This window comes from Phlebotomus papatasi, chromosome 2 (genome assembly GCF_024763615.1).
Source record: "Phlebotomus papatasi isolate M1 chromosome 2, Ppap_2.1, whole genome shotgun sequence".
Classification (NCBI taxonomy): domain Eukaryota; kingdom Metazoa; phylum Arthropoda; class Insecta; order Diptera; family Psychodidae; genus Phlebotomus; species Phlebotomus papatasi.
Window position 1 is genome coordinate 40873201 of NC_077223.1, and position 26649 is coordinate 40899849.

A 26649-nucleotide genomic window follows, 5' to 3' on the forward strand; every position below is an offset into this window, starting at 1 on the left:
CGGTGATCCTGGCCCTTTGAATATTAATTCGTCTCAAGGAGGGGGTCCATTTGCACAGACTGGGTCTGGATCTAATCCTTATGGTAGAAATCCGTCTTCTGGTAGATGAAGAAGAGACCAGCGAAAATTGAATATTCGCAAAGCGCTTCGTGACCGTTACTACCGGGGATGACTACCAGCCACGGTAGTACCGGGATATCACACCGAGCCTATGACACACGTCTGCTTCACGGCGCAAGTATATTGTTTTTCTTATGGAGCTGAGCTCTTTTTTCTTGGCTGATCGTGAGACTATCCGTAAGTTAACGGTTGAATTTAATAATTGCTTAAACTATGCATGTGCTTTGGGTCCTTTTGATCACATTTCTTCTGACAGGGATGTTTTTGTTGGTTGTTATTTGCCATTTTACATTCAAAAGCGTGCCCTTGTGTCTGTACCGTGTGGAAACGAGTGGTTGCACTGAATACCTGGCTTCCCTCTTACCGAATAAGGATACCGTTAGGGTTGAGGGACCTATAGCCACAGAAGCTTCATAGAATTTAAACGTACAATCTTTGTCAGGGGAGGTCTTTTTGTATAATTCCCTGCCCCGTGAGGTTCGCGTATTCCAGCAGGAAATTCTGAGGTATTTTTAGCCTAGGTTTGGCCACAAAGCTTTTTCTTAAACTTTTTCAACTTTTTCTTTTCTTTTTTCTTTACTCATTCTTATCTTGTATGTTATTTTTTTTTATATCGCCACACTATTGTAAGAGGGTCGCTCCCTATTTATAGTGTTTTTTTTAATAAATTGAAACTGAATTGAAATTGAATTAAATAATATCCGGCGAATTTTGTAATTTAGGTTTCACTGGGTGAACATGTCATTCAAAACAGCTTATCTTCGAATGATTATTAAGCAAAAACTGTATACTATTGAAATGTTACGAGATTGTGAAATAATGAACTGAGCATTTATTTCAATTTTATTGATTTCATGTTAGGATCCCCAACCAGCTGAAAAATGAAAAGGTACCCTCTTGGCTAACTCTGAAAAGCCAATGTGTATTCAAAAGAACGTTCTTATTCCTACTCCTATCGTTGTTGGTAGTGAGGACTGTTTATATTTGAACGTCTATCGACCAAGAACAGAAGAAGGTTTAATCTACGAGGAGAAGCTACCCGTAATGATTTTTATCCATTACGGTGGTCTCTTCACTGGAGGCATTACGACACTACTACTCGGACCGGAATATTTCATGGAAACAGGCTCTGTTATCCTTGTTTTGATGCAGTATCGTCTGGGTAGTTTTGGATTCTTAAGCACAGGAGATTCAGAATGTCCTGGCAATTTTGGTTTCAAGGATCAAAGAATGGCTATGAAATGGGTAAAAGATTATATTGAGAATTTTGGTGGAAATTCCAATTCTATTACCATCTTTATATCTAGATAGTGCCGGAGCACTATCTGTTCACATGCATATGCTGAGTCCTCTGTCAAAGGTATAATTTTTAATGGCCCTAATTTAGAACATTTACTTCAATGCATTATTTTACTTCCAAGGGACTCTTTCATCGAGCTATTGTCCAAAGTGGGAGTGCTATTGCGCCATATAATTTCCCTGTATCTGATCCTCTTGAGCAAGCTCGAGAACAAGCCAAAGTTCTCAAAGTTCCTAATGCTGAAAATTTGAATTCTTCTAAAATTATTGAAGAATTGAGGAAAGTTGATGCAATAACGCTCGTAGAAAGTTCTGACAAAATGAAGTTTTGGTCAGTGGATCCTTTAGTGCTCTTCAGAACTGCCATTGAACCTGCAGGTCCTACGGCTTTCATGTCTGAAAATCCTATTGATATTGTGATGAGGGGAAACTATAAACATGTTCCTTGGATGACAGGCGTAGTTACAAATGAAGGAACTGTTCGTGCAACAACGATCTTGAATAATTCTACAGATCTCAAGGATTTAAATGATCGTTTTGATGAGCTGATGCCAAAGCTAATGGAAATTAATGCTACAAAAGAAGAATTAGCAGTCTTTTGGCCAAAAGTTAAGAACTTTTACTTCGATGGAAAATCCTACGTCAGTAATAGCAATTGGCAAAGATTCGTTGATGTTCGTATAAAATGTCTTGAATATTGTTGATAAAATTGATAAATAGCGCTATGTTTTTTTTAATATTTATATATTCAGATATTCTCCCACCGATCCTTCTACCATCCATTCTACAGAACTGTGAAGGCCTACACCTCATACGCTGATATCAAGAAAAACCCCATCTATCTATACAAGTTCGCCTATAGAGGAAATTATTCCTACTCAGTGCTTTTCAGCGGAACAACTAAATACTACGGTGTTAGCCATTGTGATGATCTTGTCTATTTATTCACTTCTCCAGCCATTTTTCCCGCACGACATTCAGAAGGTTCAGTCGATGAGAAAATGAAAGATATCATGGTAAGAACGTTTACAGCATTTGCAATCTCCGGACGACCTAAAGAGTGGACAGCTGTTCCCACATGCCAGAAATACACATTCAAACCAATTTGCCATTATCAACAATTTTCCAATTCATCTGATGGAAAAATTCAAATAGATACATCGCAGGACTTTGATATGGCAGCCGTTAAGTTGTGGGATGAATTGAAGGAATACAAAGTAAGGACAAGATATGATACCTAGATAATTTAGTTGGATAGTTAGTTTATTCTACGTATTTTTTGTACAGTACAAAAATATTGTACAGAAGAACTGTTCTGTAGGTATTTAGTATTTCTTTAATATATTTCAAATTTCAAAAATTTTGGTGGAATTTCAATAGCAAGATCATCTGACCTATGTAAAGTATAGACACTGGAATTATTAAGCGTTTTTCCGATATCTTCAATGTAAGATCAAACATATTTTAATTTTAGAATACAATTAAACAATTGTTGCATCATCTCTCTCCTCCTACGTCTATATAGCGGATTAGGAGCGAGCTACCGGGTCATAAGGGGAGGCTATGGGTGTGCGCCTATGGTTGCCTCGAGTTCGTAAGGGGAGGGTTGAGTCAGTCTCTGGCGAAACCCTGTCGAGAGCGCTTGGACATGGCCGGTAGCTGCGCCATAAAGCCGCTTGATAGGGAAGTCGCGGATGCAACTCGGATTGCATCACAATGATATGGCAAAAGTGACTTGTTTCTATTTTTTATACTTTTTGTTTATTTTTTTACTGCGCAAACTGGAAAGCAATACAATTTACTTCTTTTCGAATTGTTCAGCGACCTTAAATGGTAAGATATATCAACTTTCAGTCTTCGGGGAACAAAAGACACTAACTCCAGACATTTTATTCTTTGCCCTCCATACCCTTCTTTACTCCAAAAATTTTTTTTCGTTTATTCCGAAAACAGCTCCTACAATTTCTTTACTTTTCGCATATGTCTTTGAGGTTTTAGAAGTAGCCAAGGTGAACATTTCGATTATACATACCAATAACTTAATTAATAATATTGAAATTAATAATAATATTAATTTCACAAACGGCAATTATAAGGTCGAAAGAACATCTGTTCGGCAAGACTTAATGGAAATTTCGTTAAAATATTCAATTCTATTTAATTCACTAATAAAATGAAAGTTATTTTTAGCTGAGTTTCTTTGCAATCTCAGCTTTTGCTACACGTTTCAACACGGTCTCGAAAATCATGAAATCGAAAATTGATTTTTCGTGGACGTCCCGTTCCGTCCGTCCGTCCGTCGTATGTAATTCTGGAAGGAGAACGGAGTGAGATATTGGCAAACGGTTTTCGGCAAAAGTTAAATGTCGTTGAGTGTATTGAAATAGGTGATGTAAGATCCACCCTCTTACTCTACAATGGAACACCACCAAATTTTGTTTTCTCAATAATTCAGCCCATATATGGCATGAACGGGCCTCAAATTTGAGTATGTTATAGCTGAACCTTAAAGCTACAATTGGCAAAAAAAACTTTGGTCTCCCTGATCCCCCTGACCCAAGCTAGAAGGGGTCAGAAATTGAATTTTTAAATGGTGTTGTCGAGATTTTCCACCGATAGCGAAATAGAGCCCGACTGGTGGATTCCCTTCCCTGTTTGCGGGTAATTCATATTTCCCGCCTCTCGCTCCAAGCCAGGCCTTTTACTGGCGGTATAGTTCTGTCCCGCCGTACGGGGGATTGGCTCACAGACGACACTGTCAGTAAATCGGTAACATGGCCTGGAGGAGTTCGGATGGGGGCACAGAGCTGAGTCGCTGCCGAGCAATCAGCAGTGATAAGCCTTGCTCTCACAGAGGAATCTTTCAGGGCAAAAACCCGGCTACAATGGTCATATCTCCGGTTCTAATTATCAAAATTTGAAAAATTTCAGTTATTCATCGAAGGTCCGATTAAACGAAAAAACGATTTTCGAAAATTCTATGTGGAGTATTTCGAAAAATAGAAAATAGTTTTCTTTAAATTATAGTATATTATAGCTGAGGTCGAGACCTTTCTAACGGTGGGTCGTACTCTTCCCTCGATATCCTCTGTCCTTGAGCTATAATTGGAAATATCTTGACCGGATCATATTTTCGATGTTTATTAAGAAATTTCGATGAAATTTTTGTGCGTTTATCAAGGTCAATCTTACGATGGATCGCAAGGGATAGATACAGTGACGGACAAAATTGTACCAATGTTTCAAAATTCTCTATAAAGGATTTAATATCTCAAGATCTAATCTATATTTTGACTGAAACTTTTATTTCTTAGATAGTTTTATTATAAAGCTACAAATTGTGCCTTATTAGAATTTTTTAGGAGAAGGACTAATATTTTTGTATAGCTTTTTAAAAAAAAGGATGCATTGGTACAATTTTGTCACTTGTACCTAAACGCTATTTTTTGTTCTAAAATTTTATTTTATGAACTATTTACGTAAAAATTAATTTAATATAATGACTTCCGGCTGTTTTTAATGCATTTTCCATGTACACTTCCGGAATATTTTTTACTAACAACCTAAATAATGGTATATTGAGTAAAATACGCTCTTATATGAAAAAGTGTTCCAATAACGGATTTTTGTTCAACAAAATGGCTGCAAAACATGACGTAGGCCATATCACAGAGATTAAACTACGTATCTAGACGTGATCCAGTGGTAGGACTATCAAATCCGGACTCCAATCACAGTTTATTACCATTTATTGCTGTAGGGGGAGGTGGGGCTACTTTGAGCTGTGGGGTTAGATTGTTATACGGCTTTTTGGCCTATTTCTAAATGAAGATGGTCCTTACAATTATTTTATTTAGATCCACAATTATTTTGTCTATCCAAATTACTTCATGTTAAAACCCAGATTCTATTAGAAATATGCGAAAGAATCGTATAACAATGTAGCCCCACAGCTCAAGGTAGCCCCACCTCCCCCTATTTGGGCGAAAAAATCGCGTTCGGCGAGCTCTAAACTGTTGGCTAGTCTTTCAAACTAATCAAAATCGATATCCTAAGCAACATCAGCTTCAGGGCATGATAACTGAATTATAAAAGGGACAGATAATCCTAACCGGCTTATGTAGGTGAGATTCTTAACGTGAGCTAACTCGGAGTGCATGCAAATTCGATTTAGAGCTGAAGTTGGGAGACGCCATTCAGTTATCTTGAATCAAATTCGTGAAATTATACAAATTTTGTATTTAAATCAAAATATCAAGGATTTGGATGAACTGACAGAAAAGTGATATATAGGTGAAATGTAGACCAGAATGTACTCTATAATTTTCCTATAGAACATGATCTCATCGATTACTCAGAAGCCAAGATAAGCGAGGTTTTTTGTTTCTTAACTTTTTTTTTCATCCAGAGTGCCCCAAGTGTTCATTTGTTGAACTTCAACTATATCAAAGAATTGTTGTATTTTGTGGGACTTTCCATTTAAAACCATATTTTTTGAGTGTCTTTGTGGAGTAGAGGCAGTCAAATTGGCATCTGAGTGATTTCAAAGCGTTATTAAGGGAAAAATCAATTTTTTCACACTTAAACGGCAGAATCGGAGTGATAGCGTAGTCTGAGCGGAAAATGATGTATGGACAAAATGTAGAGACAAATGTCCTCTACAATTATGTCGAAGTAATTATCAAAATCGGTTCAGCGACAGTCGAGATAATTGAGGTTATGTGATATTGAAATTGGTTTTTCGACTGTGGCGCCCCTGGTGTTGGTCCCACGAAGTTCAAATATTTTAGAAAGTTGTAGCATTTGGTGAGACCTTTCGTATAAGCCCTCATTCATCAAAATCGGTCACATAGAACCGGAGATATGATTTTCTGAATTTCGTGAACTTTGATCCCTCATATCTCCGGTTCTATTGAAACCACAGCGCACATACGCACCATTTTGGAAACGTCCTAGACTGGGCTACAACATACTAAAATTTCATTAACTTGCACAAAGGAATTTTTGAGAAAAATGATTTTGAATTTCGATGAATTTTGACGCTATCGCAGCGCCACCTATGGGGACTTTTTGAACTTCCATCTGAAAGTGCTCATCGATACGAAACCAAAAAGGTAAAATTTATGTCGCTATGTTAATTAGAACCGGAGATAGAGGCCGGTCAATATTCGAACTTTGACCCCTTATAGCTCGGGTCAGGGGTTATGGATCGACTTAAGGTTTTTTTTGTTTGATAGGTATAATCAACGGCTACAACATACTAAAATTTTAGCCCGATTGCATAAGGAATTTTTGAGTTATTTAACTTATAAGATTTAAAAATTTTCTTTTTAATAATAGCGCCCCTAGCGGTAGTTTTACGAACTTGCGATGTTAGAAGGGGAAGTGGCATTTCAAGAGAGCTTTCCAAAAAGCCCTCATTTTTTAAATTCTAACAATTAGAACCGGAGTTATGGCCATTTTAAGAATTATTTTTTGGACCCTTATAGCTCGGGTCAGGGGGGTCGGGGGATCTTAAGTTTGGTATTGATGGAAAGCCCTAAGGCCCAGCTATAACATTCTAAAATTTGAGCCCGATCGATGCCATAGGGGCGGAGCCATTAAGAAAACAAAAAAGGGGGGTATTCAAAATGGCGGAAGGAGGGGTGGGGGGTGGGGGTCAATGCACCAAGTTGCAATTTTCATACGATATATAACCTTTGCCGAAAACCGCAAGTCGATATCTTTTTTAGTTTAGGAGCTATTAAGCTCCAAAGAGCGGCCGGACGGACGGACGGACGGGAACGGTTTTTAGCCATCCATATATTCGTGATCAGGAAGTGTCAAAACACATTCTGGCAAAGTTTGGGGCCAATCGGAGGACATGAGATTTTGTTAGGATTATAGTAGGTGAGATTGTTAAGAATCTCACCTAATACTTGGCTTGCAAAATACGTGGTGCTTGCAACACGGAACGACTGGAAATTTGATTTTGATTGAATTGAATTTTAGGCATAAAAACTCGCGTTGAATCAATTTTATGCATATCGACCGCCGAGAACAGTACAATACGATTTCTTATAGTGTTTATAAGCGTTCCTTCGACCCTACTTGGTATTATATACTAATTTATATTTACTGGAGGATATCATTCCGCAAATAGCAACTTTATAAAATTTCTTGACGTGTTCTTCATCCCAGCGATCATGTCAGATCATTATATGAATTAAAACGGTGGCAGCCAAAATCCCGAAAGCCAAAATCCCGAACGCCAAAATCCCGTAAAGGCCAAAATCTCGAAAGCCAAAATCCTGAAAGCCAAAATCCCGAATGTTCGAAATCCTAAAAGGGATGAACTAAATGGAGGAAAATGTTTAGAAAAATTTCCCAAGGGACAAAAGATTTCCCTTTGCCTCCAGGAAGCGTGGGTGCAATCGCGGAAGTAGATAACACTTTTAAGGATTCGGGATTTTGGCTTTCGAGATTTAGATCGGTACTCGAATTAAAAGTATAGAACTTTTCTAAAATTCTTTATCAATTTTTAGTAAAAATTACAATAATTTGTAGGCTTTTTATTTGTAAATTGGGCATTTCAGCCTCATTATACATCAACGGAGGAATATTTTTTTTACAATGTAACACTACTTTACCATCGTTTCACTGAATACATTTCTTGAATACTTCCCCCTTGCCTCGAAGTAATATCACTTTTTTTTTACTTATCTATACAGATTTTCCACCCTAAATATTCCCGTCGAAATTCATTTCAATGATTGTGGTACAGAATTGAAGCCGAAAAGCACCTGAGTTGCACAATTCACGGGGGAATTGCAACAATTTCTCATTGAGTTTTAATTAAGTTTTACTTTGCACCGTTTACCATTTTTCCCCTCATCTGTGGGGATTTATAGTCCCTTGTGTCATTAAACGGAAATCCTGCTTACGCAAGTACAATGAACAAAATAATTATTTTCGTTCTGGAAAAAAAAACTCCTTACCCTTGATCCCTTTTCATTCAGTCCCCGCGTGGAAAAAGTCACTGATGCTGAATTTTGCAAAGGAAGGGAAGTGGTATTTTGCCAAGAGTTTTCACCAGGTGCAATTCTGTGTCATTCTCAGTGAATTGCAAATTATTGCAGAAAAAAAACAGGGAAGTGGAAAATGAAATATTAATGGAACATTGCGCTTTAGTACTTTCCCGATGGAGAAAAACATGTGAGGAATACAAGTGGGTGAAGGTATTTAATAGAAGCATTTATATTGCATCAACGTGAATATAGTGAAATTTTAATGACAGTCATTCATTGCAAGTGTTTTCATAATAAAAATAATATGAATAAAAAATGTTTAAAGTTTACAAAAATTGTATAATTGCAATAATTTTTATAACTTTAACATGTGATGATTTTTATACCCAAATATACTAAATGTTTAGAACTTAAAATTTCTTCAAATATATTTCCTCCTTGGTTTAGACCTATTTCCCATAAATCCAGTGATTAGAGGGGAGCTCAGAGATAAGGAAAAAAAACTTGTACCTTAGAGTCCCATTGCGTACAATCCATTCATTTCAATTTCCATCAGCATTTTGGGGATATACCAAATGATCCCTATTTTTCCCCTCTATTTCCTATATTTCCCGCTTAGGTTTTAAAATATTATTTAATTGACTTTAATACCAACTCGTTTTGAAGAAGTTTTATTATATGAAAATTCTAATATGAGTATGATTCCCTATTAAAACATTTATTATTATAAACATTAATGGCCAGACAAACTTTCATGATTGACATCTCTTTTAAAGGAAAACTATGTGCGATATCGATTTTCTATTTTAGCAAAAGTTTGAAATAGCTAAGCGATTTTTGCATTATTTCAAAATTGATATATATTCTCTATATGTCAGTCTCGAACATAAATTTTAGTATGATATTTTATTGCTAAAATTTATGGCTTTTCCTTGCGACTTTTTGTGCATTAAGAATTAAACCTAACCAAAAATCACAGTGAGTTAAAGAAGACGTATAGGCAATACGATCAACAATATCGTGGGAATTAGACCATCAGCGGCTGAAAAATAACTAATTTGTTTCTGAAATATCCAAGGAGATATCCTAAATTAGTAAAATTACCGATTAGGGGAACGAAAACCTAAGTATTAAATGTCGTAGCAAAATATTTCAAATTATGCGAAATTGATATTGAAGATAGCTCTAGTGATTCTAGAACTTTAGTACTTTTAAAAACAAAATTATTTTTTTGCAAACACAAAAATTAAACAATATATTTATTTATGGGAAAACCTCAAGACAATCAGAGTAAAACTCTCGGAGGCAGAACAGTTTTAGTTATGCATTCTGCCCACGCGCGCATATTGTTATAAAACTTTAATCGCTAAACTTTAAACTATTTTCAAAATCGTTTGTCAAGATATTTCGAAAACGCATGAACCGATCTTTCTTAAACTTTGCACACTTCTTCTAGATATTGTTGGTTCGTGCTTAACATTAGGGTTTTTAGAAATATTGATTCCAACGGATTTTATAGTATAAAAACATGTTAAAAAGTGGCTGAAAATGATCGTTTTTTTTTGAAAAAAGTTGTTTAAAAAATCGAAAAAAAATTTAAAAAAAAATCCTTCTGGTATGGTGTGATCATACCATTTCTCAACGGTTCAATTTTGAAAATTTTCCAAAAATTTTCCGGTGATATTATCTGTCAAAACTAACTCTATCTGATAGACGAAAATTTGAATTTAGGAAATTTCATAAATAGTTCAAAAATAAAAACGGAAAAAATTAAAAATTTTCCTATGTCAAACCCTTTTTAAAGAAAATACCAGAAACTGAGACAGCTTAAACAAATTTTACCTATAAAATTTTATTGTCGAATTTTTTTCAAATAACCCTCCTGTTTGCAAATCGGATCTAAAATAAAGTATGTATATGGTTAAACATATGGTTTGAAAACCATTTTAAAGTCAAATTATGCAATTTACAGCAGTCTATTGTTCCATTCAACTTATTTAACCAATTGTCATCCTGTTGTTTTCCCAAAATCGATACAACTAATACAAGAATCGTATTAAGACATCTGTTCAAACTACAGCAAGACGAGAAGCTTTTGTCTTCTACAAATCACTAAATCATCACGATGTATTACTTGAAACAAAAGACGATTTTGATGTGAATTTAAACAAATTAATTCCATGTCGAAGCCATTAAGTTGCAAACAGTACGTGAAGTGAATTTCAATGAATTTTGGGCGCGAAAATAATCCTCCCGGAAATCTCCTTTTGATTGTTGACAGTGTTCCTGTGTATATTTGGGTAGATTTGTGAGAATAAAATCTGTAATAGCATTCAGTGACAATTATTGACAATTAAAAGTAAATTTGTGGTGATATTTTGCTGTAATCTCACCTTTCTTACCGTTTTCCGCATTCAATATACGTCTTTTGCCTTGTTATAAATTGCTTTGGATGATGAGGATTGATGCTGACTGGGTGAAGGCTCCTCTGGAGAAAGTTGGGGAGTTTATCGCTTAAATAGATAAATGTGTCAACGACTTAATACCAAAGCCGCCAAACCACACAAATTTATCACCCACACACGCCCCAAAGACATCGTCTTCCGCCTGACTACCCAAGGAAATCTCAGAGTTTCCCACGAAGAAGGAATGGGACATGATCCACAACCACGAATGTGAGACTGTGAATAATAAATTAACATCAATTACCATTTCGATTTAATTAAATGTTTGTCAATTTGTGTATCGCAGTGCAAAGTGCACACATAAACGATGGATTTCCAGCCACAAAGGGTTTCAATCATCAATGATTGAGCACAATGATAAACATTGAAAATTAATTCAATTTATATCAATCTTCTTCACAATCAACCGTGGAGAAAATTCCATATGGTTCGAGAAAAAGTTGCCTGAGTGGAAAATCGCGGTGGATTTGATAAAAATCAACGTGTTTCTGGGGAAAAGGGTGGAGATTTTTTTAAACTTTCGTAGAACCCGCTTGAATCGAGAAAATTGGGGATTTCAGATAATGTTCATGGGGTTCAAGGTGATCCCTAGATTAAGTTGTTTAGAGACTAAATTTATTTTTATAATAGAACAAAGGAAACACATTTTGCCTACCTTAATCGGAAATTGTTATTTGTTGAATAAGTTAAATTTAACTAGAAATTTTTTTCAATGCAATCATAAATTAGGTTTCAATTATCTAAATTGGATTGTCCATATGATACGTTGCCATGCGTAAATAAAAGACATCTAAAAACGCCGCAATTATTTAAACATCATAATTTAGTTCTAGAACAGCTTTAGTTGATATTCTTTATTTTAAAATCGGAAGCCTTATTATAAGAAATTTAAATTTGTTCGTATTTTAATCCGCAACGTAATTACAGACATTTCCTTGAAATTTAAAATTGTATCCAAAATGTCCCTATGCGATGTGATTATATTTTTAGATATTTTATTGGGTCCCCAAGCCTCAAAGCCAAAATCTCGAAAGCCGAAATCCCGAAAGCCAAAATCCTGAAAACCAAAATCCCGAATGGGCCAAAATCCGAAAGCCAAAATCCCGATTTAATTAAAAGTGTCATAAGCGCTAGAGCTTTAGCCTAGTTCCCGAAGGTCTCAAAATCTTAAATAGCGAGCAATTTTATTGCTTTCTTTTTAAGAACCCAATAAGTCATATATCTTTAATATATCCTAATTGATTTCTTTTTCAAAAAATCGTGAATGATAAGAAATTATGACAGTTAAGCCATATGGCTAAGCCTTGGGTCTGAAGCCCATATAGCTACTCCCACAATTGCACCCGTGGTTGCTGGAGGCAAAGGGAAATTTTCTGTGTCTGGGGAAATTATTCTACACATTATGCTCCATATAATTTCATCCCTTTCAAGATTTTGAACATTCTGGATTTTGGATTTCAGGATTTTGGCTTTCGGTAATTTGGATTTTTTTTTTGGGGTAGTCTGTTACTTCAGCGTTGAAACGGGATCCAGAAAGCCCGAAATACTTCTGGTTCATTCAGGAATATAGTCCATTGCTGGTTGAACCATTGTAGCTTAATGGCCCACCAATTGTTAACTATGCCAAGTTCTAGAAGAAGGGATTTCGGCATTCGGGATTTTGGCCCTTTCGAGATTTTGGATTTCGGGGTTTTGTATTTCGGGATTTTGGCTTCCTCTGATTTTAAATATATCTTCAAACCTTTGCAAAAACTAAGAAAATGGAATTTATTTATTGTCTTATGACCTCTACACACCTGGAGAAAACTATGTCCACATTTGGCAGTTTTTCCTACACACGCTCAGGGAATTTGCATCAATATCAATATAAATTTCTCTAGTATGTAGAGGCCAATAAATAACATTTTGACAAAGTTGCAGCAAATTTGGCAGTATTTTGGTAAAAATTAAATTTGGTAAGTATATAATTAAATGTTATTGGAAAAGGGAAAATTATTCTTTTTATTGACCAAAATGGATACTTTACCAATATTGATTTTTTATTGATCAGCAATTAGAGTCATATCTCGTGTGGGAAGCAGGCAGCACACCCGCCCACTGTTTGAACAATTAAGGATCCTGCCCGTACAACACCTGTATGTCTCTACAGAGTGACTGAACAATTTTTTATGAGGAGTGGTCAGGACCGGTTCTTTAGAGGAGTGGTCGCGGCGGGAAGGAAGCGAGTGCTTTGTGTGGTGCCCCAACCAAGATCTACAGGATTTGTGCGATCAGTGAATTTTTCGGCCCCACTCATTGTCAATAATATGGCATTGAGATTTCCTGTGCTCTCAATGGAGAATGTCAGGTCCTGGATTTACGCTGCAAGTTGTGAGGATATCGAGGGAACCCTGAAGTCGACGTATGCTTAGTGTTTCATACTGTGTCTACAAACAAGTGTTTTAACCGTCTCAATTCATGTCAATTCACACCATTAAATGAACTTTTATGTGCTATGCAAGAAGCCAAACAGCCTTTATGGCTAGGTTTTCGTTAATTTCTCTCTGTGAGCATACCCATTTTCCCATGTAGTTTGACCTACGTGCTTATGTATGGTCGCAAAATACACAACCAATGAAGAGACTTTCCATCGTTTTCGTCCTGGACGTTGGAATCGACGCCAAGACGGCGATGGCCGCATGGGGGGTGGGACAAAAAACAGAGATGACAATAAACAAATCAATCAAATCAATCAATCAATATAAAAGTAAAATATTTAAACAATATTGTCTATATATATATATATATATATATATTATTTAAACAATTCTGCCATTGAGACCTGGGGTGGAATGATAACTTTTCGATACTATCGATAAATCTATATCTGTTAGATTAAATGAATGTTGACTTTCTACGGATTGTTAGGCCAATCATTGCAATATTCTTAAAAGAATTAGGCTGTTGACAAACGTCTATTCTGGATACAGGAAGTGCAGCTTCCGTTTAAAGTTTTTAGAATCGACTGTCGATAGTATCGAAAATAAGTTATCATGTGTCACTCCTGATCTTTGGGAATTCTCTTTCAATCTGAAATTCAAAAACTATTTCCTGTTATTCGATGACTTAAACTTGTTCTTGAACGAAGAATTTTCTGTGTGCTACATTACAAATTATTCTAGACGAAACATAATGTAAAAGGGACAGATAATCCTAACCGGCTTATGTAGATGAGATTCTTAACGTGAGCTAACTCGGAGTGCATGCAAATTCGATTTGGAGCTGAAGTTGGGAGACGCCATTCAGTTATCTTGAATCAAATTCGTGAAATTATACAAGTTTTGTATTTGAACCAAAATATCAAGGATTTGGATGAACTGGCAGAAAAGTGATATATGGGTGAAATGTAGACCAGAATGTTCTCTATAATTTTGCCGTAGAACATGATCTCATCGATTACTCAGAAGCCAAGATAAGCGAGGTTTTTTGTTTCTTAACTCGTTTTTTCATCCAGAGTTCCCCAATTAGTCATTTGTTGAACTTCAACTATATCAAAGAATTGTTGTATTTTGCGGGACTTTCCAACCCTATTAGGTGAGATTCTTAACAATCTCACCTACTATAATCCTAACAAAATTTCATGTCGTCCGATCAAGCTCAAACTTGGCCAAAACGTGTTTCAGCACTTCCTGATCACGAATATATATGTGGCTAATGTAGGTGAGATTCTTTAAAACCCTATTAGGTGAGATTCTTAACAATCTCACCTACTATAATCCTAACAAAATTTCATGTCCTCCGATCGCGCTCAAACTTGGCCAAAATGTGTTTCGCCACTTCCTGATCACGAATATATGGGGGGCTAAGTTACGTTCCCGGCCGGCCGAAATATAGTTTAAATATTATACTTCATATGCCTAAAAAGGTTGAATTATTTTTTTATGTTGACAAAAAAAATAGAGTAAAATATGGTGTTTGTTTTATATCTTGAATTTTGAGTCATGTAACCCCTTAATTCAATTTAAACATATCCGTTGAGAAATTTGGTCAAGTTTGGTTTTTAAAAAATCAAAATTACGAATTTTCCCGTGTAAGGCTAATGGCTCTATAAACCTTATTGTTTTCAATTAATGTTCCTTAACTCTGTGACCAGCCCTTTAAACAAGTGCAAGGTGGAGCATCCATGAGATGAACAAAGTGAAATATCTTTGAATACTTTGAGCACGCGATCAGTTAATCGAGAGTACAAGAATAGTGCAAAGTCATTTCTTTATTGAATTGATGGGTCACCCCTGTGATATATTTAAAAATTTTGAATAAAATTTGAATTTGTATCTCAAAACGCGCGTTACAGCAGCTCTAGAGTGTACAGTAGACTCTCGCTCAATCGGCTCTTTCTCAATTGGGCGAAAAATTTTGTTGACAATTTTCACGTTTAATTATGAAGCTAATTTGCTCAAATTCGCTGTAGTTCTTCCTATTTTATCGTGATTCTTTATAATTGAGCACTTTTTGTGGAATTTACAAAGGCTTTGACGCTCAAATCTATCGATAAACCGGATGACATTTTGCCCCAAATGCCCAATTGAGAGAGAGTCTACTGTATAGTTATGAAACAAATTAGAACATTTTTTGAATCTAACACGACAAATTTTTTCTTGTAAATTAATTTAATAAAATATAGTCTATCCCCGAAGACACTTTAAAAAATAAAATTTCCTCTTTCAAAGTAATAGTCTAATTCTCTAGGGTTATGTGTATACAATACAGCCAATTTAGAATCTTAGTCAAATGATGCACTTTTGAGTTCGTGGGAAGTTGTCCAGGGTGTTGGATAAAAGGCTGACAGCCGTGTACTATTCTTCAATGGCGAATCGGGAAATCGTGTCGGTTTAATTGCAGTGTTGGCACTGGGGGATGTTTGCGGATTGCAATCCTGGGGGTTCGGGGGGTTTTGGGGGTGTAGATATGTAGAAAAGTAGGGCTCTAGGGGAGTACAATTGTGACACTAGACTTCCATTATGATGGAGAATGAGTGGATTAGAAATTCTTGTAATAGGCATAGTGTTACACAGTTCCTAGCTTCTGGCTGGTTTCATTTCCTCTCCCATTCCCCTTTGGGGCTTCATCCCCTTTTAGTGTGACACCATATTTCACACAGAGAGACACTTCCATGCCTTTATTATTTAACACCACCAATTTAATTCTGGTGCGGGGAAGATGAAGCTTGTTCATTTCCTTCAATTCCAAATTAATTTTCCTTTCTCATGTCCCCGTTCTTCTTATGCTTTCAACACAACGCACTTGAGACCATCCCAAAATTTATGGTGCAACTTTTCCCTATTCTATGGCAAAAAAAAACTAAAAAAAAAGAAAGGAAACTAATAAAACTTTGAGGTTTCACTCTATAAAGCACAAGGATTATTTACAGCAATAAATAAATCTCAATTTGAGTAATTTTTCTCACACCCTCAAGTATGACAACCGCGAAAGAAGGATTATTCGCCAGGGAGCGTCTTGAGATTTGGAGTCACTCCAGCAAATAAGAATCGAGGTCCTCCAGACAGCAGGACATCTTTTTTCTGTCACAACCACTAAACTTATAAATCAGGACCCTTTCGGAAGGAGAGGAGGGGTTATGAATGGGTTTATCCTGGGGTTGAGTATAAGTAGTAAATTGAACTTGTCGCTTTGCGGATGAGTTAGACTAGGGAAAGCTTTACTTAAATGCAAACTGTTAAATGGACTGTTAATAATCCCAAACATTTAGAACAATAAAACAAAATATTATAGGATACAGTCTACACGTAGAACCTTTTAAATATCATATTCTACAGTGATATTACATTGAAAACTTTTAGTGTTCCGTGCGGTTGGGGACCTATAGGGCGCGTCCCGGGTGGTAGATAGGGAATGTTTGTAGTTGGTCCTAGGACTGGCTGAAATTTGTATGTATTTAGATATAGTTACGCATTCGGCATTCTTGCGTCTACGTGAAGCTCTTAGATAAGGAGGAGTAAGGAGGCCTGTGACCTCAGGATCGTACCCTGCTTCATTAGTATTCTAAAAAATTGCATCAGGGGGTGAATTCCGAGATGGTGAGTTACACACGTGATAATTTCATCGTTCTCAGATCTTCTTTCGTAAGGAGTTTGTGAATCTTTCGAAAGACTTTTATTTCAATTCTTAGATTCTGTGAGGGTTTCACATGACATTTTGTATAAAAGTTTTACAAAGGGCGAATCTTAAAGCCGTGAATTTCTCGCGAGGTGTCTGAAGCAAATTCAGGATCTCGCCCTAAGTCTTTTTGAGATCGACTCCGAACACCTTTCTGAGGTGAGAGAAGATCGACAGGCCTGATCTTCTAGCGGTTGCAAATAAAGGTAAGAAAGAATTTTTAGTGTAAGGTACACTCAAAAATCGTTTTTGATCCTATCTTTTCAGGAAGTGTTAAGAATTCAATTTGAAACTTTTCAAGATCACAAATCGGAGATGAACAAAAAGTATGAAAAGGCTATAATGATATGTAATGATCCGGTGGCAGCGAAAATCCTGAAGGCCAAAATCCCGAAAACCAAAATCCCGAATGTTCAAGATCCTGAAAGGGATGAAATTATATGGGGGAGAATGTTTAAAATAATTTTCCAAGACACAGAAGATTTCCCTTTGCCTCCAGAAAGCGCGGGTACAATCGTGGGAGTAGCTGTGACACTTTTAAGAATTCGGGATTTTGGCTTTCAAGATTTTGGCTTTCGGGGTTTTAACTAGGACCTATGGATTTATGGATTTAGTGATTCGAGGTCTGAGATCTTGATGAGAGGTGTAGGTTCGATTATACGAATGTATGGGTGAACTGTTCACCTATGCTACCTATAAAACAAATCCAAAGCTCATTGAAAAAACTAGGAGCAATTTTGAGAAAAACCGAAATAACATGGTTTCGGAGCAGATGCAGGTAATGAGAGGAAAAAGAAAAAAGAACGTACAAGATAATGTCCACATATGGGGGATTCACTGAAGGCCGGGAGTCGATATCTCTTACCGTTTGACCTACAGCTCGAGAATAACGTATAAGGTCTAATAAAAGAAATAATTTCCGAGAAAAATGAATTAATTATCGTAGGTTAACCGATTCATTACGGATGAGGGCCAATTCAACCGGGTTCGCAATTTCAATACCTTTTCCGAAATATCCAAATTTAACCAAATCGGTTGAAAAATGAGCTCGACAAACTGGTTGAACCTTAATCACTATAAATTCATGGTGAATTTTTCAATCATGGGTAAGTATAGATGGACGAAAAGTTTGCTTCTACTACCTCTAAAACATATCCGAAAATCACTAAGAAAGAGCTTGGGTCCATTTTGCGAAAACTCAAAAAACAGCCCTCTCTTTGAGTTCGAGCAGTAAAAAATGAAGAAAAGTGAAATTTCTTGAATACAGCCATGTTTCAAATTTTATGAAACATTTTTTCAATGGAATAGCTCCATATGATGCTATTTTTTGGATTTCTGGCCTACAATATTATGTTATGATTTAATGAATAATAATCGATGCGGAAATTTCGAGCACCTGAAAAAGGAAAATAATTGCTATTAGGAGCAAGGGGAGCAAGTGTTCTGCTCACTGTTCACTTGCGCTACGATTAATCGACCAGCGCTATTTTCTGCAAGATAAGCCGATCTGTAAATCGTAATTCCCTTATTCAGCTTAAATAAAAGCTTGTAAAATATCTTATGGTAGCTGTTGAAGCCCACTTCGAACTTGTAAGGTTTAATGGATAACTTAACCATGTTATTCAGAGAAATAATAATATCTCTTTGGGTTTCTCATTTCCTCACTGTTGATTATATTACCTCACACCTGAAACTTTTTAAAATTAATTTCTATTTGTTTTTTCAATCTCGGTATAATGCAAATATTAAAAAGTAGATAGAAAAAATGCATCTCTAAAAAAATCCTGTGAATCCATGCTGGAAAGTTATCTCACAATATGGAAAAAGAGTGTGGGAGATTCTTTAAGGAATAAATCCCAATCTATCCCCATAAAGCAAGGTGAGCTTTTGTGCAAAAGCTTACGTTTGCGTCTCGGTGTCCATAGAAGGGTAATAAAAGTTTTCAGGCTTTTCCACGCGACGCCCAAGTTATTTTCTCCCGCAGTCATGCATCTCTTTTATGGCTTCATAAAAATCCCAACCATATGCGCTACCTCCCCATCTCTTGTATACATGGGATGGAAAATGGGCCGCTATGGCGAAGAAATATTGGCCATCGGAATATGATTGTACATTTTTCAATAAGAGATCCTTCGAGGATTGGGTGGTAACGTCTCAAAACTGGGTTAGGTTACATCGCAAATGGGGTAAGAGTGTGAAATGCATCGCAGAGATTCCACTGTAAGATTGCATACTAAAATGCATTGAAGGAGAAAATGTGAAAAATATAAACTGCAAAAGAAGAAAGTATTCCAAGTAACATTTTCTTATCTATCTTATAAAGTCCTCTAAGTACGTTATTATACAGCCACAACCTTTCTAAATACACTTTGTGGAAGTCCTATATTGGGTAGTGGACTTTCAATCCAAAAGTTGTGGACTATTAAAGGTCAGAGGCAGTTTTAGGCTAACAAAATATTTAGATTATATTTAAATCTTTACCTTATTATACATTTAATTTTAGGATCAGGATAAAGTAATTTTAGCTCAGGTTCTTTACAATCCCAGCTTTTGTAGTTCGAGGTGAAATGTGACTTCGTCAGATCGCGCTCAAACTTTGTATAAACACGTTTTGGCACTTCTAAATAGATCATGAATATAATGTGTGCTTAAAATCGATTTTCGTGGACGTCCCGTCCCGTCCGTCACGTCGTATAAGTACTTCTGGAGAGGTAACGGAGTGAGATGTCCACAAGTTAACAGGTCAAATGTCGATGGGCCGTTGGAAGCAGACGATGTCAGATCCACCTCTTCCGCTATTTTGGAGCATCTCCATTTTGTGTTTTCAATAACTCTGCCCCTGTGGCATCGATCAATCTCAAATTTTGGGAGGGGGAAGTAGGGCACCTTTGAAATTGGGATTTTCACCTATTTTTAAATAAAATTGAGCCTATTTATTATTAATCGTATCGAGTTATACAAGGTAATCATTTTTACAATGTCAATTTTCGTAGTGGAAGAATCTGCTAAGTCCATTATAGACCGCCCAGAAGCGCCTTGCCGTGGTATGAATGCTTCGTCCATGCTTCCGGGAGTTGTTGGGCGAAGGCGGTGCATTATTTTATGTTTTAATCCATGTGTAAATGTCTTTTTCTAAATATTCAGATCATTGCACCGGGCGGGACACGAACTCACAACTGTGAGAGGCGAGACAGAGATCTGATCCGCCCAAGACCAACGCTCTTGCCTATTGCGCCACTGAGATCCCCGTGACATGATTGAGCCTTATTGTAATATAATTTAACTACACAAACAGATTGAGAATCTAAATTACATTACGATGTGGCTCAGTTCTAATTAAAAATATGAGAAAATCCCAATTTCAAAGGTGCGCCACTTCCTCCTATATTATAGCTGGACCTAAGAGCTTTCAATTGAAAAACTTAAGCTCCCCCGAACCGCCTAACCCAAGCTTGAAGGGGTCAAAAATTTCATTTTTAAATGGCCATATCTCCTGTTCTAATTATCAAAATTTGAAAAATTTTGGTATTTTGGAATGCTCTCGTAGACTACTACAACGTTTTTGACATCCCAATTTCATCTAATGATGATCCGATTAATCAAAAAATAGATTTTCGAAAATTAAATTTTGAATATTTCGAAAACTAGAGACGATGCTTTTTCTTTAAATTTTAGTAGGGGAAACTGGGGCATCACCAAACACTAAATAATATTTCCAAACTTCTTGGACTATCTCGAGTGGGGGCCTCAGTGGATCAGTGGATAGAGCAGTGGCTCTGTGACTGTGAGGTCGACGGTTCGAGACTAGGCAGCTGCAGATTTTTCAGCTGCTGTAATAGTCTCGAATTCGTCCAGTGAATGAATGGAAAAGTAATGCCAATACATTGACAATGAACCGCCTAAAAAGAGAGATTGGTATAGGAAATAAGTTTCGACATGCAGAGTTCAGTCGAATACAAATACTCATTCACTGCCCAGATCTACAAACCAAGGTTGGTTTACCGTGATATAAAGCGGTACTGTCTGTATCAGAACGCACACAGAGCACTGTGATATGGAGCAGGTTTACTCGCCTTGGGGGTTAAGATAGAACAGGAGAATGGGGAGTGCATAATGGGCCCAAATAAGTGGCCTGGGTGCAGCGGTTCCGCAAGGAATATAACCGACCCATAGACAAATCTTAATCTTAGTCTGGACTATCTCGACCATTTCTTCAGTGTACAAGCACCCCTATAATGCTTACAAATTTCTTTAAGTCTTGTCCTGTGAAGTCGAATATCCTATTAAAAACTCGCAGTGTTTGGTGCTGCCCCATGTTTTGTGGTGCCCCAGTTTCCCTTATGTTATAATTGAATTCGAGACCTGAGCTATATTCAAAAATGTCTTGACTGTACTGTATTTTCGGTATTTATGAAGCGATTTCGATGTTGTTTTAGTATAAATTTTATCTAAGGTCAAGGTCTTTCTAACGGTTCTTTATATGAATATTATTACAATAAAATTTGATTTGAAATGGTATCGTAATTAACTGTATTTTGAGCAGTCAATCAAACAACTGAACCATTTCGAACAAAGATATTTGTGTTCTATCAGAAAAACGCTAGTTTGTTTTTTACCCTAGCAAGTATATTTTTTCTAATTTCAGAACATAACCACAAAGTAAAACATTTTACAAACCTAGGACAATCATTCATAAAGGTGAAAAAACATCATTTTGAAAGTCGAATTTATTATAAATTTTTAAATTTTTCAGTAAAGAGCTTCTGGTTCTTAAATGGTTAAATTCTCCATCAGATTACACTTTCTGTTAGATAAAAAAACAACGAAACCCGGTTGTTAAAACATCCGAAAGAGAGTGTCTCTATTTTGTAATAACTTTTCGAAGAGGCAAAGCTACTCCAAAGCCAAGCCAAACCTATTCGAAAATCTACCGGAAGCCTAAAGTGCAAGTTCAGTAATAACCTTCCCGATTTGAGAGCAATCTACGGTTGAGGTTGGTTTAGCTATTTCCTTCACCGATTCGAAGGTATATTAGAGAGAACTACTTAAAAACCCGTTGGAAGTTCGACCTTTGAAACCGGCGAATTACACAAAAGGCACAAAACTGGGAAGGTTGATCAAAAGGACAATTAATTTAATGAAATGGCAAATCAATCGTTCTGCCATCCTGATTTTCCCCAAAACTACACAAAAATTCACTTTTGCAGTTTTTGAACGATAATCCGGTGTTCGTCACTTTTGCAGCAAACATTTATACGGGCTTCAGATCTAAGGGCCTCGACACACCTGAGGATTAGCCGAGAGACGGCTTAGCGTAATTATATTCGAAATAAAGTTTAAAGTACATTTCCATCATTTTCCACTAAGTCGTCTCTCGGCTTAAGTCGTAAGTGTGTTTAGAGAATAAGGCTTAGCCAAATGGCTTAACTATGTTTGCAATTTCTTATCAATCATGATTGTTTGGGAAAATTTAACTTAGGATTGCATTATTAAAGATAAATAACCTATTAGGCCCTCAAAACGCAATTAAATTGCACGCTATTTAGGATTTTGAGATCTACTAGATCTGGGCTAAACGTCTAGTCTGAAGACCGCTTTAGATATTGTTGTTGACATTGTTAACCATTGAAGTGTCAAGAATATCGAAATTCGAAATGCCAAAACGGCCAAAACAATCAGCGCTAAAGCGGAGAGCACATAAATTTGCACTTTGGGCTTTTGGTAGATTTTCGAAAAGGGTTGGCTTGGCTTTGCAGTGGCTTTGTCTCTTCGAAAGGTTATTATTACTGAACGGAGCCATTGAAAACACTTTTCTTCTATTCTATTAATTTAAATAAATAATGTAAAACAACTTATAGCAAAGCATGTACCTAATATCATATTTTCGAGCATGCTGTAATGATACGCTTTTGACATACATTCTTTAAAGATCCCATGGCTTTGTAATATTTCAAGTTAAATTTATACTTCTCTAGAACAACGCTGGCTAGTGTGTTAATATTTGGAATAATTCAGCGGTGACGGCGGTGCCATTCTCTTTAACAGGAAGATGCTGAACCGAAAGTTGCACAAAGGATGGAAATTACCCCACAAAAGAGTAAAAGTTTTCCGCAGAAAGCCAGTTTTGCATCCCGTAAGTCACTAGTGGAGTATGGAAAATTTATCAAAAGGATCATCATGCAATTCACTCTCATTGTTTTCAACCAACAATTCAACGCTGCAATGTAAATCTTTCAGAAAATTTCATTCATCTCATCTCCGTCATTGTCTGTGATTCTTTTGATCCACACTTTCATCAAAGAATTGTGTCTCCTTCTCTCACATGGATGCAATTTTCCCCGGTTATACTGAAATTTTCCCATCACAATTAAACGGGTTGAGGGAGAATGATTAAAATAATCAAGGGTTAAATGACAAAATTTTCTCGAGATGATAGGGAGAAAATTATATGGAATTGATATTCAAAATTGACCATTCGATGTTATTAAAATAAATTTTCATATTTGATTGCTATCCCAATATGTATGCAAAATGCTTCAAAATTTATTGAAATAAAATTAGCGATATTTCACAATTCATGAGCTCTATAAATCCCTAAATAAACGCTCGATATTTATTCGTATTTAAATCAATACGATTTACATGCTCAACAAAATAAATACAACATATATCTGTATAGGTTTAAAATTCAATTCTCTTATTTAGAACTGAATTAAATATTTGAATATATCCGGGGTCATATATATTATATATCAAGACCAATAAAACTATTTTATCCTGGCACAAAATAATATATATAGTTAAAGCATATTTTTCGTATTTCGTAATACAAAAATTTCAAGGAATTTCATAGGTTGCATTTCCAAGAGGGGAAATTAGCAATAAATTCAAATTACTACCTTTGCGTTTTCGTGAGCAAATCTATTTTGTAATAAATGGTAGTCGTCATCAATTAAATCTCAAATAGCGTGGAAAAAGAAGCCGGAAAAGAAAAAGTAGAAGTGAAACTTACCTCAGGGACTATTTCTCGTGCCAATTGAATAATTCTGGGATAATGCTCTGATATTATACAACCACTTAGGCACTTCCTCTGCTGGGGTGAAGTCATTATTATTAGTTTTATTGACCAGAATGGAATGTTTTTTTTATTGTGGCCTGAGAAAATGGATTTAAGTATTAAAAGTATTTTATTAATATATCAGACCTTTACTAAAATTGACACGAAACATGCTAATCGCATTCGAGATTTATGTTATGCATAAGGCCATTATTTATTTCATTTATTTTAATTCTTTCCTAACAAGGTTTTCTGCCATACCTTTCCGGTGAAGTAGGGGTTTACGTAAGATTTCAATACTTCGTTTTATTAAAAAATTCGAACTCACGAAATAGAGCTCTGCGTAAATTACACTTCCACATAATCTCTGGGTGCTCGTCGGATCCTTAAGGGCCTTGACAGACCTGAGGATTAGCCGAGAGACGGCTTATCGTGATTATATTTGAAATAATGGTTAAACTTAATTTCCATAATTTTCCACTAAGTCGCCTCTCGGCTTAAGTCGTAAATGTGTCTAGGACATAACCCTTTAAGACACTTCACTGACTGAAAATGAATAATAAAAATGAACCCGATGAACGAAAGCAAAGAAACGTATGACACCTAACCTTGAAAAATATAACAGAGTCTTATTCGGTGTATTTGTTTGCTTATATTGACGATAGGAACAAAAATAGCCCAAAAATTTAAGTAATTGTCTTAGACAATATACCAATGAATGCCAATGAATGATAAATTTTAGTTCTTACGTATAGTTTCTAGTGCCAAAACGTTTTTGCTTAAAAAAAATATATTATTAAGAGAAAATATATTAAAATTTGTTCATCAATGTGAAAATTGGAATATTACTCAATTTTAAGTTTAAATATTAATTATATACTAAATAGCTAGAGTTTTGCAAGAAATATCGTAGATATCCACAACCTTCCATTTTACAATTACGCACAAAAATTAATAAGAATACGAAGAAAAGAGCTTTAGATAGTCAGAAAAAATCATTTTCGTTATGGGCCACCGGTATTCGAATCGTTTTTAGCGATTTTTATCTTGAAATGATCTAAATACATATTGGATGAAAAATTTAACATTTGACTTAAGAAAAAAAAGATAGCAAAGCGTCCCAGCTTTGTGGAATGTTCGAACTCACGAGATAGAGCTCACCGTGAATTAGTTTTTCGAATGATCTTTTGGTGATTACTGGTCTTCTGGAGATCGAATTGATTCATAAATCACAAAAGCATTTGAAAATCAAAATAATCGGTACTTTACCGATTCATTACCGATGAAGACCAATGCAACCGGGTTCAAAGTTACAATACTTTTTCAAAAAGTCCAAATTTAACCAAATCAGTTGAAAAATGGGCCCTCTAAAGTGGTTGACCTTTGATATTCAATAATTCAAAATTGAGTATTTTTCGGTCATAGGTATGCTTGGACTAAATGTTGGCCTGAACCGGTGGCAGCCATAATCCCGAAAGCCAAAATCCCGAACGGCAAAATCTCGAAAAGGCCAAAATCCCGAAAGCCAAAATCCCGAGAACCAAAATCCCGAATTTTTAAAATACTGTAAGGAATGAAATTATATGGAGGAAAATGTTTAGAATAATTTTCCAAGACACAGAAGATTTCCCTTTGCCTCCAGCAAGCGCGGGTGCAATCGTGGGAGTAGCTATGACACTTTTAAGAATTCGGGATTTTGGCTTTCGGGATTTTGACCGGGACCCGGCCTGAACTACCTCTAAAACATATTCGAAAATAATTTAAAAAGCTTGGGCCAATTTTGAGAAAGACCGAAAAACATGGTTTTTAAGGGATGTTATAATTAAGGGATGTAAAATTATTCATAAATCGGTACTCAACCGGTTCATAACCGATAAAGACCGATGCAGTCGGGTTCGAAATTTCAATACCTTTCCAAAAAATCCAAATTTAATCAAATTGGTTAAAAAATGGGTCCTCCAAAGTTGTTGACTTTTGACCATCAATAACTCAAGATGGCGAATTTTTCGGTCATTGGTGTGTTTGGACTGTTTTATATCGGTAGGTTTAGTGTTGAAAGTGGGAAAAGTTAACTTCCATTTGAAACCATGTGACAAAAAACCGAAAGGGGATGTCTATTCCCAAACGATATATCGTTTAAGCCTCAGATCTGGCAGACCGATGATAAGAGTGACAAGTTGGGAAAAAGCAGATTGTATACTGCTATCTTTTTGAGTCCTTTGAGTTGAACCAGAAAATATGAATTTTTAATGGTTGATCACCACAAATAATACAAACTGGAGGCGAGTGATCTCCAAAGCGGGCAAAATAAAATTTCTTAGTTTAAGAAACAGAAATTTGTAGATATTAAAGAGTTAATAAATGTGGGGTAGTTGTAAACACTGATTTTTATGTCAAAATTAGTTTTCTACAATATTATTTCCAGGGGTCTCTCGACATTTCATTTTTCCATACGTTTTTGCATAAAGGCACTGAATACTATTGGAAAGTATTTTCCTGAAGAGAATTGACTTATCAATCTGATATATTTCGAAGTATTGTATTA

The 26649-nt window shown here is 36.0% G+C and overlaps 1 protein-coding gene across 1 annotated transcript; it reads left to right on the plus strand.

Annotated features, from left to right (window-relative positions):
* The first annotated feature begins 275 nt into the window (after positions 1–275).
* On the plus strand, positions 276–2864 carry LOC129802018 (juvenile hormone esterase-like). The gene is given in 4 exon segments (XM_055847549.1): positions 276–1425; positions 1427–1480; positions 1542–2093; positions 2172–2864. Coding segments are annotated over 4 exon segments (1482 nt in total). The 5' UTR covers positions 276–1038; the 3' UTR covers positions 2661–2864.
* The last annotated feature ends 23785 nt before the right edge of the window (positions 2865–26649 follow it).